This window comes from Benincasa hispida, unplaced genomic scaffold, assembly GCF_027475165.1.
Source record: "Benincasa hispida cultivar pf3 unplaced genomic scaffold, pf3_genome.v1.1 HicScf180, whole genome shotgun sequence".
Taxonomy (NCBI): Eukaryota; Viridiplantae; Streptophyta; class Magnoliopsida; order Cucurbitales; family Cucurbitaceae; genus Benincasa; species Benincasa hispida.
Window position 1 is genome coordinate 13077 of NW_028326187.1, and position 19569 is coordinate 32645.

The 19569-nt window shown below is 34.3% G+C and overlaps 2 protein-coding genes across 3 annotated transcripts; both read right to left on the reverse strand.

The window, feature by feature from the left end:
• Positions 1–765: 765 nt before the first annotated feature.
• LOC120083562 (heavy metal-associated isoprenylated plant protein 29-like) lies at positions 766–4017 on the reverse strand. Of its 2 annotated transcripts, XM_090309489.1 has the most exons (4): positions 3718–4017; positions 2246–2280; positions 1890–1965; positions 766–1489 (listed from the first exon to the last, which is right to left on the reverse strand). In XM_090309489.1, the coding sequence occupies exons 3-4, from the start codon at positions 1954–1956 to the stop codon at positions 1050–1052; spliced, it is 507 nt and encodes a 168-aa protein (XP_090165615.1). In that variant the 5' UTR covers positions 1957–1965; positions 2246–2280; positions 3718–4017; the 3' UTR covers positions 766–1049. The 2 variants fall into 2 exon arrangements, with proteins under 2 accessions (XP_090165615.1, XP_038895307.1); XM_039039379.2 differs by lacking the exon at positions 2246–2280 and having other exon boundaries at positions 3718–4013.
• A 1639-nt stretch (positions 4018–5656) lies between these two features.
• On the reverse strand, positions 5657–7851 carry LOC120082518 (plant-specific TFIIB-related protein PTF2). Its single transcript, XM_039037723.2, has one exon. The coding sequence runs from the start codon at positions 7368–7370 to the stop codon at positions 5802–5804; it is 1569 nt and encodes a 522-aa protein (XP_038893651.1). The 5' UTR covers positions 7371–7851; the 3' UTR covers positions 5657–5801.
• Between the last annotated feature and the right edge of the window lie 11718 nt (positions 7852–19569).

The following is a 19569-nucleotide window of genomic DNA, read 5'->3' on the forward strand; positions in this document are numbered from 1 at the left end:
TATTTTTCGAGATTCATCTACCCATATATGCACATAAATCTAGAAAAGTGGCATTCGTTGAAGAAGAAAATTTGGACTAATCACAATTTGTCGCGCCATTTACTAAATTAGTGAAGAAATTCCAAATAGTTGAATTTAAAAGTCGTCGTGTGTCCCAAATTGAAGTTGAAAACATAAATTTGCGAATTCCGATGATACTACACGTTTTCATCTTATAATTTGGACTAAAAGTCCAATTGAGCAAAAAAAATAGACTTAATTTGGTCCAAATATTAAATTAGGCTCAAATCCAACTAATTGGGTCTAAGGGTAGGCCTATGGACCAACTAAGCCTAAGCCCACGAAGCCCGTTAGAGAAATCTATAAATAGAAGAGTTATCTTCATTTGTGGAAGTCAACAATTCTACACTTTAGCAATTCATTAAGGCAAGATTATCAAGCCCAAAAGAAGATCAACAAGTCTAAAACACAATCAACATGTCCAAAGATCGATCACATCAAAAAATTATACTAAAATTGATGCAAATACAAAGTTTAAATTCCAAAACATACTAAAAATTGAAACATGCAACTTGGTTTTGTTATTTTCAAATTTCCAAGACAATACAATTTTGAAGACGTTTCTAAGAAATAGAAAACAAGAACTAGTACTGGTTACCGAACGCTTCTGTTTCACTTCCTCTGTTTTTTTAAAGCCAAGTGAGGTGCTAAATTCCTATTCAAACATCAACTTTTTTTATGTAGCTCAAAATTACATTCCAAATATTGACAAAACCTCCAAAAACCATTATTATTATCCGAAAATTTTCACAAGAGAATATTTAAACACACATCCCTGGCTCATTTACACATTTGTACACACACATACAATTATACACAATACATCCACAAAAATACAAGAGAGAAAATTGAAATGTCCGAATTCTAAATACGGACTTGTTTAAAATGACTTTTTAAGGGCTTACAACAGCATTTTTAAGCACTTAGAAAGTTACCTCAAACAAACTCTAACATCTCTAACATGATCATGATAAATTAACGTGGTACCATCACATGACAGCACAAGAATGTGGGTTCTCATCACTAAACATGGCACTAGCTTCTTCATCAATCGTTGTAAAGGGTGGCTCTTGATAATAGCCATATTCAGCACCACCGCCGCTGTAGTTGTAGCTACCGGCATACTCATGTATCGGACTCATCTTGTGCTTGTGCGAGGAAGAAGAAGATGACAGTGAATTGTAGGTGATGATTGGTTTAGCTTGAGGCTGAGGCTGCGGCTGCGGCTGCGGCTGATGGTGATGCTGAGGAGAGTTGAGGTAATGCTGGTAGTGGTGGAGGAAGCCATGGTATTGGGGGTTGTAAGGGTATGGCCACAGTTCCGCCGTCCGCCCATTCCGCCGCACTGCCTTCAGAATCTTCTTTTGCTTTGCCCATCCCATCACAGTCACCTTCTGTGTGCTCAAATCTATTATCACATCATCCACACCTAAACATAACCAAATATATTGAATGTGAATTTCACATCTTTCTCCGGAAAGAATCTCAAGATATTGAAAATTTGATGTTCTCTGAATACCATAATCTAGAATTACCATTCAAAAGAACAATCTTGATTCAGTCCTAAACTTAGTAGATATAGACTAATCAGGATCAAATAACATATACAACGAAAACTAAGACCCTATTTGATCATAACTATTTTGTTTTTTAGTTCTATGTTTGTTTTCAATTCTTCCAACTTTCTTACTTCATGTTTTCACTTTTCTCTAAGAAATATTTAAATTAGTCAAATTTCAAAAACAAAAACTACGTGAAAGGACTAAAATTGTTTTTCAACAGGTGACCTTTTTATATGTTCTTCTCTAGCTAGATGTGCGTTACCTTACCTTCTAGATTTTCCAGGGCTTTTCTTATTTGTTTTTCACACCCGGGACAGTCCATGTGAACTCTCATCTCTGTCACCTGGGATAGATTGAAAACACAAAAATCCAAACATAGTCATACATATATTATATAGTAAGTAACAAAGAGGAGAAAAAATATCAAGCTTGACTAAACACTAATTAAATAAATCAGCAACTTTGAAAAGTCTCTTAACAGAAAGCAAGTCACTGATATGTGGGTCCCTGTTTATGGATCATGTTTCATCTTTATATGCATAAAATGAGACATTAACTATTTTTTTAAACATAATAATACATCATAGGCTTACAAAATAATAATAATTAAATAAAAATCATACATCATAAATATAGGTGGAGCTTCAAACCTACTACCCTATCCAAGTGTCCAAAACAAAAACAACAACAACCGTTAGAAAACCATTCCAAACATACCCTTAAGTTAGCATAAGCCTATAATAATAATGAACTGAAGACTTTGTCCAATTTTAGGTATATTGCATTATTTCATAGGAAACTCAAGAATATTAAAAACCAATAAAATCATGGAAATTTTTCATCGACTTGCATATAATATAACTAATTGCATTAAAAAAAATAACTAAAAAATGACACCTTAAAGATAAACATTGACTTGTACCTTCTACTGATATGTGAATCGAAATTAGTTTGTTAATTAAAAGGTACCCACATCACTGATTGATACAAGAAACATAAATCTAAAATATCTCTCTCTGTTCTCACAAAATACTGAGAAATACACTTATACAAGAAAATGTCATATTTAACACCAATAAGATATCAAAAAGCAATATCTGCTTTTTCCTAAAAAATGGCTGCTTGTTATAATAATCTTTTTGTTTCTTACATATTATTCTGTTCTTACCTTCTCACAAGAATGGACCTCACTGAATGCTTTGAAGCCTATATTGACCATAACAAAAGGATTTGGCCTTTTCCTACCAAAATTGCTGGCTGTTATTATTATTATTTTAATTTTTTTTCATTGTTCTATTCTTATTTTTCCACAAGAATGAACCTCACTGAGTACGGTGAGGCTCGTGTTAAAAAGAAAAGGATTTTGAAGATGATGGCATCAAAAGCCAAATCAATAGCAGCTATAGCATTTTTCCAGTTGAAAATTTTGTGGTGAATGATGCTGACAAGATATCATAAGGCTGGAGAGGGGATTTTCTCTCACAAATAGAGAGTGTGTAGTCAAATGAAGAACGGCACAACTTGAAGGAAATTCTTTTTCAGAAAATAAAAATAAAACAAAACCAAAAAGAAAGAAAAAAACAAAAACATGCACGAATCCAAAAGGAAATGTCAGGTGAAGAATATTGGCCGTCTCAGATTCCTTCTAAGCCAAAAACAAAAAAAAAACAAACAACCCAACAAGACACACAAACTCCAAGGATTCGGACCCCATATGAAAAATTATTTAATTAGATTCCCACAATGTGTTGTTGGCTTTTCAACAACGGTTGCATGTGGATTAATGAAATGCTCCCTAATATCTCTATTAGATATTGATTTGATGTCTTTTTTAGTTTCTCTTGGTATACAAAATTGTGAGCCACAGTGTGGCGACGTTCTCAAATAATTTGTTCATGTGTCCTGTTCAAAATACAAATAGGCATCTTCTATCTTGTGATACTGTAACTCAAACTTCACAGGCCACGCACATACGGTCCAGAAAAGGAAAGATGCTAAGTTTACGACATAGTTATAAACAAAACTGCATGAAAAGCTATCAACTCAACTGACAAAAAAAGTCTTCAACGAGAGAGAGAGAGAGAGAGAGAATTACCGTCATGTCAGTATAACAATTGAAGAAGGGGCCGAAGAAGCTTTCCCTGTTAATGAGAGAACAAAACAAGTCTACAAGGAAGATGAAGGCAAGCAACGCTCGATTTATATAAATTACAAGTAAGCCTCCCTCTTGCTGTCTCTATGAAACATGGGTAGAAAATGCATGGCTGTTACTTGAAATAATTGCCATGGTCAACCCTGCAAATGCATAAGAAATCATTTGATAAAGACTTCTTTTTTTTTCCAAGTCTTCACTGTAGCAGTTCTTAAATCTAAATTCAATTCTATGCAAAAATCACTCTAGTTTAAAATCACTTTTGTACACACCGTTAATCACTCGATATCAATTCAATATTTAATTTTAAATTTTTAAATGCAATTTACATACTATTAAGATTGATTTTGAATGACCAAAAACATGTTTGGAGTGATTTTGAAAATACTAAAAATTATTTATAACGATGAAAAAAAGGATACAATAATACTTATAATCGTCACAATGACCCAATAAATTGTGAACTTATTATCGTCACCACTTCTTCAATGCACTTTTTTAAATAATAAGAATAAGAAAACACGAAGTCTTCAATATATCATAGTCTCATACGTAAATTATGTATTACATTTCCACTGCATTTCGTACAAGCATCCGTCTCTTTTGTTATGGGAAAAAAAGTCAATCCTGTTTTTGTTCTCCCTTTAATCGGATGCGAAGTCCATACATACATATACGCAGACATATGTCGACATGTATACGTGGATAATAGATATGGATGCAATAAAGAATATAATATATTTCAAGCAAGTGGCGATTGACTGCTGCTTATAGTGCAAGAAAGTGCTGGGTGGGCACGAAACAGGTAAATAGTTGCTTTCTGGCGTATTCTAAAGGGAAAAGCAAGAAATCACTTTTTGAATTGCTTTCTGCATAAATATTCGTATTAGTTAATAAAAAGGAGTGTCTTGAGGTAATAAAGTGAAAACTGCGCCGAAGTGTAAAATGTTCAGAGGCCCAAAACAATGTACATCCACATTATTCTAATAGTTTAATTTAACAATGGTAAGGTGGGAGACTAGAATCATCGACCTTTGGGACGGTATTAGTACCTTATCCACTAAGCTATAACCTATACTTGAATTTACATTACCACTAAAATAATTTAAACAAACGCTTTCTGTTGTCCATAATTTTTGGGTTTTCAAAGAAATGAAGAATTGAAAACAACCTAACTATTATGTAATCATATGTTAAGAGTTCTAATTCCCTCCCTCAAATTGACTTGGAAAAATAGCGTTGTTTTTTATTAACAAGTAACCGGTTCCTTGTCTTTTTGAAAAAGTTGCAAATAAAAATTGAAACAATGTGCTTTTTCATTTAGTCAATCTCTCTCAAATTAATTGGGGAGAGAAAAAGCAAACAAGAAAGAAGAAAAAGGAGAGCAAAGGCTAAATTAATATAATTCAATGGTTACGAACTTCATCACCGCAATTGTAATAGTACATTCTAACTATTAGAAACAATAAATAAATAATTTGTAAAGAAGACTTAAAAAAAAAAGGGAGGAAAAACAGGTCTAATCCTCATCATTTTTCCCTTCAATCTTCTCTTGATATCTACAATTGTGGAAGAAATTCATTGCAAGAGGACTTTGGAAGGAATTAACCTTTTGGAGAGTCCTTCCAACTACCGAGAGTTACGAAAGAGTTGAATCATTGATGTTGAGTGAACCACAAGCGAGGGCAGAAATCGACGAAATTTGAATAGACCATTGTATGTGCCTCCAGAACAAAACAAGACAACAATTTGAAACAAATAGGAGTTGCTTTCTAGTCAATTCATCATCTGTATTGCAAGCCAGAATTCCAAAGCAATGGTTATAATCTACTGAATTCATAGATGAATATCCTAGATCTTTGTCAATCAACAATATCAAGCGAGGGATAACTTCTCTTTCTGTTAATGGACAATACTATAATAAGATTTGTAACTATATACTTCATTTCTCAGTTACTCGTGCCTTTGCCTATACATTTCTATACACTTTCTATATCGTCTCCATGCAGAAAAAACATCTAAGAATTTCAACAATTGAAGACATGCAAGTCCAACAAAGCATTGTAATGGCCTTTCTCAATTTCCTCCTCCTTCACGCCATGAAGAAGAAGGGTTTCGATTATTATATCTTCCCATTCTATACCATTAGTTCCCTTACGCTTTCTTTTCTTCTCAATATTTACATCACCTATTGGAGCATTTGAAGGAAGCATAATCCTCTGGATTCTCTTCTTAGCAGCAATTATTTTCTCCTTCCTCCTTTTGTATGCATTGCAACTAGAAACAAACGATGGTGGGATACCCTGCGACCCTATATCAATCTCCAATAATTGCTGCAAGAGAAGCTTTTTGCTTAATTCTGATTTCCCCTCCCACCACTCCGTACTCGAGTAAAAACCAGCTTTTCTTCCCTGTTTTCTTCCATAGACCTCGTTAATCCCGCCTGATGACTTGAGATGAGCCATTTCATCTAAGAATTTATGGTAGATCAAGGATAAACATTCATGAGAAATATTGAGCCTGTTCCCATTATCACAACTCGATTCATCACGCCAACTACTGCCTTGTAACTCAAAATACTGAGAATCATCTTCTAAATTGTTAACCTCACTCTCATACTCTAGCTCTTTTCTTAAACACTCACTCACTGCAGACTGCAAATCAACCCCCACATTCTCCAAATCCTTCCCCTTACCACTGGCATTTGACATTGATTTCAATTCCATATATTGAATCACAAAAGGAGCATTCTTTACAATATTCTTTGTTGTGATATCTTTTCCCCAAGGCAACTTTTTGCCAACTTTCACAAGTGCCTCCAGAAGTTCTCTGTATCTCTTCTTACATGTTGAAACCTTGGCATGAACCTCCATTGCTACATTGTCAATACTAACATCAACCTCGTTCAATTTCGACACCAGAACCAACACGGCAGCCACCATCGGTAGTGGTTGCCGCCCAGTCGTCAGAAACCATTTCATAGCACACTGTAACAAAAAGATTCCTTGCTTAACAATTCTCTCAAGAATATCTGCATCTACTCTTGAGAAAGACGGTGAATTCCTGGTGGCCCGCTCCAATGACCCGACAATATCAAACACTGGAAACTCAGGGCCTTTCAAATCCAAAAAATCAACAACTCTGATAACCATTCTGCCAAGTTCATGAAGATCACATTCGACGGCCGATGCAACCTCCGACATTGGTAATGGTCGATTATCCTTACGCATAGAAACGTACGCACAAGCACCAACGAGAATTGGGAACCAATCACCTAATCCATACTCACCCTCTGTAATCGTCGATACTAAAATCCTAACATCATTGGATTTGGAAGCAGAAAATCCTAACCTAAACGTAATATCTTCAATAATTTTTTGAGCCTCAAATATTTTCTTGTCCTTATAATTCAAAACGCTGCCCGAACCTGATGTTCCAACTCGGACGAATGTGCCCAGTGGACCATTGATACCGGAAAGCTGAGCCTCATAATTGTCAAATTCCTGAACAATACCGCAGGAGGAGCAAATCAGGTTGCCGGAAACATCGTCTCGGAAGAGGGACCTGCTGTGGCAATTCTTACAAGAGCCGGACATCGGAGAGACGAGATTGGAGGCAAGAAATTCAATGCATCAATTCGAGAGTTCACTAGAGATGAGAAAATTATAAGCAAATTAGGAGATTTCACCAATGAATGATACGCCAGTGAAGAAAATTTCGGCGTGTTGTGCAAATTGCAGCAAACCCTAAGAACTAGTCCTCTTCCTGAAGCGTTTCAAGTGTCGTGTGACTGCGATGAATATCGAAATCGGCCGCGGGAAGAGCTGAATTTCGAAAATGGGCCGCACGTCTAAACTGAACTGCACGTTTATGGGCCCGAATTAATACAAATTGGGCCTTCTAATTGTATTCTTGGGCTTGTAGAATGAAAACCGTAAGGAAATTCTATAACACTAATTACACTCTCGTTCGAAAAAATAGCAAAACATTGAATTGTTTTGAATTATAGAAAATTTCGTGACTTACATGTCGTCCATTTGATGTTATAATTTTTGTAGAAATGTAATATATAGTTAATGTGGGTTACGATAAGGCTTAGAGAGATTATGAGCTCACATTAAATATAATTCGAGTCGCTGTGGAGTTTTTATATGTTCTGTTTCATGATTCTTTAGTACTTTTGTTAAAAAGAATTCAAGTGGATTTCTAATATAATAACCATTATAATGCAATTAATTTTAAACATACATTATATTTATACAATGCAATTATTGACCTGTGAAGAGCTTGATGATTGGTAATGGAGAGCTTTTGGAGAAACTTTGCTAGAATGATAATCCATGGTGGTAGTGGGGCTTGGGAGAGGGTTTGGGATTATCTTGGGAGTGGTAATAAGTTAAGTTTTGAAAAGTAAAATAATAATAATAATAATAATTAGAATTTGAAAATTTTAGTTAGGAATTAAAGTGTTTACATAAGAAAAATAAAAGTCAGGCTAAAGAAGTGGTAAAAACAAATATATCATTTTCAAAAAAAAAAATTAGAAGATAATGATTAGATGCAGTCTACCCTCTTTTATCACATAAAAATAATAATAATTCCTTTTTTAACCAAAAACACAATTACCATAGGACAAATGTTAATTTGACAAATGTGTGAGCTATACAAAAATAGGTGCAACCGTAACTGTCTTTTCCAAAACTAAATATGGATATCAAATGAGGCTAAAATAACTCCACTACTTAAAAATTTTGTTAAAAATTACTTTTTGTCCCTAAACTTTATTGTAAGTAACATTTCAGTCCATGAACTTTGGATTGTAACAATTTAGTCACCGTTTAAAATATTTGATCAAAAGTATATGTCAATTTTTAATATTTTATATGTAGACTTTGTATTTTGCAAAATATTGAATCTCTAATTAGTTTAATGGTTTATTTATGAATGAAATCTCATTAAACATTATTATTAATTTCTACAATAATTTGTACAATAGAGACTAAATTGTTATATATTTTAAAGTACAATGACTAAATTGTTATATAGTGAAATTCAAATACTAAATTGTTACAAACGATAGTTCAGAGACCAAATTGTTACTTCGAAGACTAAAAGTGATTTTTTAACCTAAAAATTTTCAATAAAAATCAAGGTCTAATGTTGATATATATATATATATATATATATATATTGTCTTAAATCTAATCAATTGCATATCTAATATTAATAACTTATTGGGCGTCCATGGGATTTTTTTTTTTTTCAATTATTTCTCGAACGAAACCCACCGTAAGGTACAGATTTTCAACATAAAATTCCAATTCCTGTTAATAAATTGAATTTTAAATTTAGGGTAAAAATTAGCACCCCTTGCCACATTAATATTATTTTACATGTGAATTTAAGATGGTAAGATATGTGCTTGCATGTGCATGTACGTGTGTATGTGTGTGTGAGAGACAAAAACTCAATAGAGCTTAATTCAAATGGCATAGTATTTATATTATCAACTTTGAGCTTATCCCAATGATAATTAATATGATTTTTCTCCTTAGAGGTTGAATATTTGATCTTTTATCTCCACGATTATTATACTAACAAAAATGAATTTCAGTTTTTTTTGTTTAAATTTTTTTAACTTGTCAATGGTTGACATAAAATCGCTTATAAGTGATAAGTAGAGCATTCTGATCAAACCCCTTGGACCAAATAGAAAGGAGTCGGATTTGTCAGATATCTCTTTTTTTTTAAAAAAAAAAAGTTTAAAAAATTGTATGTGTCTCGTTGAGAGACGCATTCAGACCACATTTATCCCAGTAAAAAAAGATTAATTAATGGTAATGTGAAAAGCCGATCCAATTCGATTACCTTTGGTATCATTTTACTTGTGTTATGCATCTGTACTAATACATGGAGTCTATTCTAAGTATGTAATAAATAAATGCAAGATCATTGACGAATGGAGCATGCTCAATCTAATTGCATCGAGAAATTATATCGTATCGTTACTATTACCATTACCATCATTGTAACAAATATTGGCACATTTATGATTACCGTTACTATTACTATTTGACTCTCCGAGACAATAGTAATAGTAATGAAAAGAGTAAATGTGACAAAAATAATTATAAGAAAATGCGACTGAAAGAGATTCAGTTACATTTGCGATTCAAGCTCATTACAATTGATCTATCCATGTAATTCTATTGCGATTACACCAATGTTCATTACGTTTTGGTTAACCTGGTCTCAATCTATGAAGTACGGATACAGATACATATACGAAATACGGATACGATAGGATACGACGATACATCAATTTCTAAAAAACTAGGGTATTGATACGTTGAAGATACATTTTCTTTTTCTTAAAAAAATTAGGATATAGATAAATTTAGCATATAAGTTAATGACAACAATACAAAATACAATACTGAAATGCTATACAAAAAACAACATCTAAGATGTTGAAGTAAAATAGTCAATAAAATATAATAGAAAAGTGACTCATATTGATTAGAGAAGAAGAAGAATATTAGAGGAAGAAGTATGAAGATAAACGAAGAACTTCTTTGTTGAATTGTTGAAGATAAGCAAGTGAGTTATATTTTGGTGGACTTTGTGGGGACTCAGATGTAAAGATGAAGATTAGATGATTCTAGGGTTTGGTCTTTTATTTTTTTTCTTTTAGTTTTGGACTCGAATAGTGAGCTTTTCAAATAATAGTTTTAGATTGAGAAAGATTAGATGAGTTGCTTATTTTTTTTCTTTAAAAAAAGTAAACGTAAAAATAGATACATCAAATCATGTGTGAAATACGTATCTGGGAAGTATCTAGATAGATACGTCAAATCGTGTGTGAAATACGTATCTGGGAAGTATCTAGAAGCATCGATATCCGATATGTTTCTGATATAGATTTTTTGACTCACATGAAGTATTTGTGCTTCATAGGCCTTAGTGTTTTTATTTTTCTCTTCTTCTTTCCCTTATTATTTTTTTTTTTCATTTCCTCTTTATGTTCCAACCTTTCATTATTTATTTCCTCTTATCTTCTTTCTTTGGCTTTCTTTTTCCTTTTTTATTTCAACCAAATTTATTTATATTTAAATTTTAAAGATTGGCCCTTTTTAGGCTATTTGAGAGGTTGGAATATATAGACTATTGGGAATCAGATGAGTGTTGGAATGCGTGATATATCGAGGGTGGAACATGAATGGAATTGTGAAACGTGAAAGTAGTGGAAAAGAAGGTAGCCTTAAAAATTGTGGGCACGGATTGAGTTTCGTATTATAAATCAAAACCCAAAACATTCAATTCAAATATGGGTTTTGGATCACATTCCATTCCAAACTCATCCCATTTCAACAAAACAAACAGACCCTTTATTATTTTGGATTTAGATTTATATTAGTTCAATTAGTTAATTTTTTCGATGATTAATTGCTAACATGATTAATCAATCATTCATCTATATACTATATTAAAAGGGACAACAAGGGGAGAATTTTTCTCTTCCCTTTCTGCTCTTAAGGGGTGTTTGACAACCAAGGAGAGTTGGGTTGAGTTGATTTTTTTTTACCAACTCAATGTTTGACAATCAACTTTAAATGTTGGTAGGGTTGAGTTGATTATTTTATCGACTCACCCTAACTCTCCCCAATTCTCTCCCCCTCCAATGTTTTTAATGGTTCCACCCATCGGTCTCTGTTGGTGATTACCGCTACCATACTCTGGTGACATACTCCGATGACCACCTTCGGGTGGCCAACTCTGATGACCAATTCCGAGCCCAGGCAACCACTTCTGACGACACTCTGGCAACCAATTTCGACAACTACCTTGGTACAAAAAACTCTGATTTCCACATACGCACGACCAACTTCGACGACTGGGCTCCACCAACCACCTCAGACGACAACTCTAGCAACTAACTCCAACGACTACCTTCACACAAACAACTTCAGCGACATACTCTGCCTACCACCTTCGTGTGCTCAACTTTGACGACCACTAATAAAAATAAAATGATGGGTTTAATTACCCACCATTTTATCACTCTCACTCTCACCCGTTTTCCCATGCATTTTCATTACTCTCTCAATTACTTTGTCGTTTCTCTCTCTCTCATGCTCTCTTCACATTTACTCCCCTTCTCTCATCTTTTGTCATTTGGTTCATCTTTCTCATTTTCTCTCATCTTTCTCTGTCTGGCTCGTATGGGTTTTATTTTCCCTTTTCTTTCTCAACTCCTCATTTCTCTTTTTTGATTTTCTTTCTATGGTTTTCTTTTAGATCTAGTTATTCTTCTTCTATTTCATTTTTATCTTAGATCTAAAAAATATTACATATGATGTCCTATTATTGTTTGACTAAAAAAAGCTCAACAATATGTTTTAAACAACCTATCCCTTGATGTTTTCAAATATTACATAATTCTAATGAAACAATGGAATTTAAAATTATGACTCAAGGCCTTTTTTTTTTTTTTTTTTTTTTTTTTTATAAAAAAGGATAGTTTGTACACTGATGCAACATAATAATATAAAAAATAGACATAAATATTTCTAAAATTAATATTTCTAAAATAATTTCACGACTTTAGAAAAAGGTAAATCCATATTCAACAAAATGGTAAAAAAAGACTATCTAACAGTTGGTTTTATGATTTAAATTGTAAGATTTTGGTTTTTTTTTTTAAGATTAACATTTAAGTGTCATCCCTTCTATCTAAAACAATGTCAATAGTTTCATTTGATGACACTAATCCTTTTAGTTCTTTTTTTTAGGTAATTAATGATTAAGTTGGGTTTTTGAATGGAATAATCACTTCTATTTGAGTGTTTAAAAAATTGAATTCAAAATTTTGTGTTATGTATATGAATACTTTGTTGAGAATTTGTTATGTTTTGAGAATAAAAAAGAATTGGAAGTTTTTTTTTTTTTTTTTATCTTAAAAAAGAAAAAAAAAATATGTGTATAGTTGAAAATTAAAATCAACAATAGCGAAAAAAAAAGAAGACAAAATCAATTCATTTACAAAAACAACACCAGATATCGCAACTCAACTCAACTCAATTCTGCATCCAAACAGAGACAATAATTACCAACTCAACTCAATTCTACACATCAAATACAGACAATGTAATTCTCCAAATAATTTAACTCTCTAAATAATAATTACCAACTTAACTCAACTCTCTTTACTTTTATCACGCGTCAAACAACCCTTTAACGCATTTGAGAAATCCTATTTTGCCCTCACAACCCTTTGTAATATTTGTAAGAATTCCTTAAACGAACACATCTCCCAAAAAAAAAACATCTTTTCAGCTTGATGCACCACTTCACAAACTAAATTTCATATACATACATCCCTTCAATTATAACTACAAATTTATAGACACATTAACTACAAATTTTATAGACATATCTCATCACGTCGTAACTACCAATTTTTCATAGTATAAATATAAACATTTTTTTTTTGTTTTTCTTTGGTCATATTTTCATTTTCAAAATGTCCTAAGATAGAAAGAATTTTAATGTTAGTAATAAACTTTTCATTCTCCATTTCAAGATGTCGTAATCCTCTTTCGTAACTTCATTATATTGGTTTTTTTAGTCGATTTTTGTTGTCACCATCATTTAGGACTCTAACTAGATGGTGAAGTCTCTAAAGGAATTCTCTAGGGTTTTTCCATTTGTAATGAAAATCAGTGAGTCTATTCTCTCTAAACTTTTTTTTCTCAAAAAAAAAGAAAGAAAAAAAAGAGAATAGAGGATATTAATTAAAAAAGATTGAAAAGATGGAAAGATTTGAGGAGACATTTTTTGTATACTATCCCATCAAAACTAAAGACGGTTAATATAAAGAAGCATAAATACAAAGATCTAAAATATAAAAGGGAAGATATACGTGTTAAGATGATGCTAGACAATGATTAACAACCAAACATAAGAAATCAAATTGTACATAATTGATGATAAAATAGGGTAGAAAAATAATTTTAACATCTTATTCCTTAAGTTCTACTGATCCTCTAATGAACAATTGGTTTAAGGTCCAACCAATAAATCAAACTCCTCTCGGGCTAATGAGAGGGTAGGGCCCCTTGTTCAAGACTTGGATTCAATACTAAAGGGAACAACCTATCTACTATCCCTATAACGGGTAGGAGTGAATTCCGTCTTGCACCCTATGTTTCTAGCTATCCACCTGATCTTACCCTTGAAATGGGAGGCTTATTGGGCCAGCGATAATGAGCTACTCTCACCTATGCAGATCTAAGGATAATTCTGAGTGAGCATGAGTTCATAGTTAGCTCAGGATTAAGATTAAGTTACCTAGGTCATCAATTAACGAAATAGTTAGTTTTATACATTAAACGACATTTAGAATGTAAAAAGTGACTATTTCATGGTTCAGTCTTATGTAAACTCTTTACATAGGATGCTCCCATTTTCATGTCTCCACATGAACGGTTTAGGATCACATCGTTTGTACTAACTACAAAATGGGCCGCATCCATAGTGTCCCCAGAATAAGGCGCCTAACCTTATTCATATACTATAGACCATTTTGGCTATATATATTTGAACTTGATCCACATTTATGTCACTACATAAAGTTCAAACTTAAACTTAATAGCCTCGGAACCTTAGTTTATTGGATTCATGAATATAGAATTTAAATTTACTAAAGATTTTCAATAACAGCTTTATTGAACAAGAATATGATATTACAAACTACGAGTTTTAGGACATAAAATCCAACAAACTCCCACTTGGACTAAAACTCCTAGTAGGATCAAACGATGCTGAATTTAACTGTGAGAAATTAATATTACATATGAGTACAATAAACATATGAATACAATAAACTAGGGCATTCACGCCCAACATAATCTCCCACTTGTCCTAGTTTAGAAACACCGTAGACCTAAACTCTGTAGGTGACCCTAAAAAACTTTAGCCGTGAGGGTTTTTGTAAAAGGATCAGCAATGTTTTGCTCAGAAGGTATCTGGGTCACTACAACGTCACCACGGTGTACGATTTCCCGGATAAGGTGGTACTTGCGTTCGATGTGCTTTCCCCGTTTATGGCTTCGAGGTTCTTTTGAATTTGCAACTGCACCGCTGTTGTCACAATACAAGGTGATGGGTAGATGCATATTTGGAACAACTTCCAAATCTGTCAAGAATTTCCTCAGCCATACTGCTTCTTTTGCTGCTTCGCAAGCAGCTACGTATTCAGCTTCCATTGTGGAGTCAGCTATACAGGTCTGTTTTACGCTTCTCCACACTACTGCTCCTCCGTTAAGAGTGAACACTGATCCAGATGTAGACTTTCTAGCATCTTTATCAGTTTGGAAATCAGAGTCAGTGTATCCAGTAAGGATCAGATCCTTAGCACTATACACGAGCATGTAGTCCCTAGTTCTCCTGAGATACTTTAAGATGTTCTTAACGGCAGTCCAATGATCACGTCCAGGATTAGACTGGTATCTACTGACGATCCTTACTGAGTAGCATATGTCAGGTCTAGTACATAACATTGCATACATCAGGCTTCCAACTGCGGAGGCATAGGGAATATTTCTCATATCCTCAACTTCTTGAGGTGTCTTAGGACATTGTTCTTTTGACAGATGAATTCCATGTCTGAAAGGCAACAGACCCTTTTTGGAATTCTGCATTTTATATCTAGACAACATTTTGTCTATATAAGATGCTTGAGACATGGCTAGTGTCCTATTCTTGCGATTCCGAACAATTTGGATCCCAAGAATATACTGCGCATTTCCTAAATCTTTCATTTGGAATTGTGTATCTAGCCATTGCTTGACGTCAGTAAGATATCCTACATCATTCCCAATGAGTAGAATATCATCGACATATAAAACTAAGAACGTTATAGTAGAATTGACGATCTTCTTGTAAACACAAGGCTCGTCAACATTCTGTTCAAAGCCATAAGATTTGATCGCAGTATCAAATCTTATATTCCAAGATCTAGAAGCTTGTTTCAACCCATAAATGGATTTTTGAAGCTTACAAACCTTTTGTTCTTGACCCTGTGCAATAAACCCCTCTGGTTGAGCCATATAGATACTCTCCTCAAGATCGCCATTTAGAAAGGCTGTCTTGACATCCATCTACCAAATTTCATAGTCATAAAAGGTGGCAATGGATAAGAGTATTCTAATCGACTTAAGCATGGCAACGGGAGAGAAAGTTTCTTCATAGTCCACTCCCTCTCTCTGGGTATAACCCTTTGCCACAAGTCGAGCCTTAAAAGTCTGTACTTTACCGGCTTGGTCTCGTTTTCTCTTGTAGATCCACTTGCAACCAATTGGTTTTACATCATTTGGTTGATCTACAAGTTTCCAGACAGAATTGAAGTACATAGACTCCATTTCGAGGTCCATGGCTTTGACCCACTGATCACGGTCCACATCTTTCATTGCCTATTTATAGGTCGATGGATCCTCTATGCCGTCATCAGGTATGACGACTTGTGTTTCTGTTAAACCCAAGTAACGGTCAGTCTGATGAACAACCCTCCCACTACGTCGAGGCATTCTCAACTCTTGAGAAGGATGTGACTGACCAGATGTACTAGTTTTATCTACTACTTTAGTAGATGAACTAGCTCTATCTGTAGCGTCTTTGGAAATTTCATTCAATACTAGTTTACTGCGAGGTTGATGACTTCTTATGTGGTCTTCCTCTAAGAATGTGGCATTTGTCGATACAAATACCTTATTTTCTTGAGGATGATAAAATAGACCACCCCTTGTTTCCTTTGGATAACCTACAAATAGGCATAATTTTGAACGATGTTCCAATTTCTTGGATTTTGTACCAACACATGTGCTGGGCAACCCCAAATTCTAAAGTGACGTAAACTACTTTTACGCCCTTTCCATAGCTCATAAGGTGTTTCTGAAACACTTTTAGAGGGAACGTTGTTCAAAATATGGACAGCAGATTCAAGTGCATATCCCCAAAAGGAATCAGGCAATTGAGCATAGCTCATCATAGAGCGAACCATATCTAATAAGGTTCGGTTTCTTCTTTCTGATACACCGTTCTGCTGAGGCGTACTAGGTGCAGAGAGTTGTGACTGGATCTCGTTTTCTATCAAATAGTCTTGGAATCGTATGTCCATATACTCTCCACCTCGATCTGATCGAAGTGTCTTTATTGTTTTACCTAATTCATTCTCAACTTCAGCCTTATATTCTTTGAACTTTTCAAGAGAATCAGACTTGTGATGAAGTAGGTAAACATGACCATACCTTGAATAATCATCAATAAAACTGATGAAATATTCATACCCACCTCGAGCCTTGACATTCATTGGTCCACAAAGGTCCGAATGTACGAGCTCTAAGGGTACTTCGGCTCTGAGACCTTTTCCAGTAAAAGATCTCTTGGTCATCTTTCCTTCAAGACAGGATTCACATGAAGGTAAAGAGTTATCTTCTAACTGACTTAAAAGTCCACTCTTGACCAATCTCCCAATCCTATTGAGATTTATGTGACCAAGTCTAAGGTGCCATAGATAGGTGTTGGAAGAAACCTTTTGTTTTTTATTCTGAGTTTCTAATGTTCTAAACATTTCAGTATTTAAAACAAAATTTTCTCTAGTTGGTCTTAACTTATATAAGTTGTCTTCAAGTGTAGCAGAACAAATTTGAATACCTTTACAAAAAATGAACGCTTCATTTATATTAAAAGATATTGTATATAATTGTTCTATAATACAAGCGATAGATATCAAATTCCTCTTCATAAGAGGTGCATACAAAACATTTTTAAGTACTAGATATCTATCTTCAAAAAACAACTTCAGATCTCCCACTGCTTCAGCTGAGACAACCTCTCCTGTTCCAACTTTGAGGGTTATCTCACCTTCTTCAAGCTTTTTCCAAGAACTAGTTTCCTGAAACGAGAAACAAATATGATTAGTGGCTCCTGAATCTAGTATCCAGGTTGAAGTATCATATTCCACTAAACATGTTTCAATGACCAGTAAATCATATTTACCTTGTGCCGTTTTCTCAGCTTTCTTCTCTGCAAGGTACTTCGAAAATTTCTCTTCCAATGCCCATGTTTTGGTTACAGTGGAAACATTTTCCTTTATCTGTATCCTTCTTTCCCTTTTTTATCTTGGGAGCCTGCCCTTTTCCCTTCTTTTTCATTTGAGCTTTAGAGGGTCCAGCTTTATTTTTAGAGGACGATCCTCTTATAAATTTTTTCTTAGTGGTAGCAACATTTGCTTCCACTTCCTTCCCCTTACCTAAAGTAAGGTTTTGGAATCGCTGGAGCTCATTAAGAAGGGTAGTGAGGTTAAATTCTCTTATTTAAAGACGCATTTAAAAGGTATAAAACTCTTCGGAAGAGATTGTAAGATAATGCTAACCTGGTTAGCCTCATCAATGGGTCCGCCATTTACTTCAGCGATATTGAAGTACATCATCATGTCCAGGACATGTTCTCTAACAGAGGTCCCCTCCTTCATCCGCTTTGTGTAAATGTGCTTAATTGCCTCGTGTCTAAGGGACCATGATGGTTGCCCAAACATTTCTCTTAATGAATCTATTATCTCTTTAGCCGTAGCTAAGGATTCATGTTTCTTTGCCAAAACATCAGACATGCTGGCAAGAATGTAAACACGGGCCTTTTCATTGGCTTTGACCCATCGATCGTATGCTTCCCGAACAGTTCGGTTAGCATTTGAGGCTGGGGCTTGAGGACATTCCTCAGTTAAGACAAATCTTAAATCGTCAACTACCAGTATTGTGTTTAGATTTGATTTCCATGCCGAATAATTATCGCCGTTTAGTTTCTCGGAAGCTAAGAGTTGAATTATCGAGCTATTCATGCTGAAAAAGATAAACATATCCTTTTTAGTAAAAAAACATTAATCTTTTAAATCCAATCAAGTTTAGGAAAAAAACTAATAATGTACCCTTCATTATTATATTTTGCAACGATATTTCAAAAGTTTAGAGTAACCTCCACCGAAGGGCAGTCGATTATTCCTCTTTTGAACCAAGACAATTTGACTAGATGTTAACCCCAGAATAACTCTTTATTCTTATAGCACTTTAGTTATCGCTACTTTGGTCGAGAATATACTAACATCTTAGTAATTCTTGTAAGTGTAACCTTCCATTTTTGGATTTCAGAAACCAGAATCAACATGCTCCCGAAAGTGGAAAGTCAATATGAAAACTGATCTAAGAGAGCCTATCCAGATTTGGAGTTCGTGGTGTTCCGAATCCTATAATACAACCCTTCGAAGGGAAAGGTCGCTCCAGGGCAGACATGCAGGCGCATTATAGGAATCTCACGGTGCGACCTAATGGAAGAGACCGTGGGATATGTTGTTACATACCCTTCACCCACTTACTATGAACTACTTCCCCTATTCACCTTGATATTGATCCATGCAAACACTCTCCGAAGGGAGTCCGCTCCTAAGCACGACCCAAAGCCCTGCATGGACCTCACGATGTGAACTCTTAGGGATGCTAGAGCTAAAAGTACGCTACTTCTCTCTAGCTGAAGTGTTCTATAACGGTTTAGGGTATAAAAAAAATACTTAGAGATATATTTCGGCTAAATTAAACATATCCTAAGTCTAGGTGATAGATCCATGTATAACTCTTATACTGGATTTTAACCTATGATGTCTAGGTGATAAAAAAATTTTATTACCTCACATCTCTCACGCATGCTCATTAAAACTAGGGTTATTTGACTTAGACGCCAGTTTGA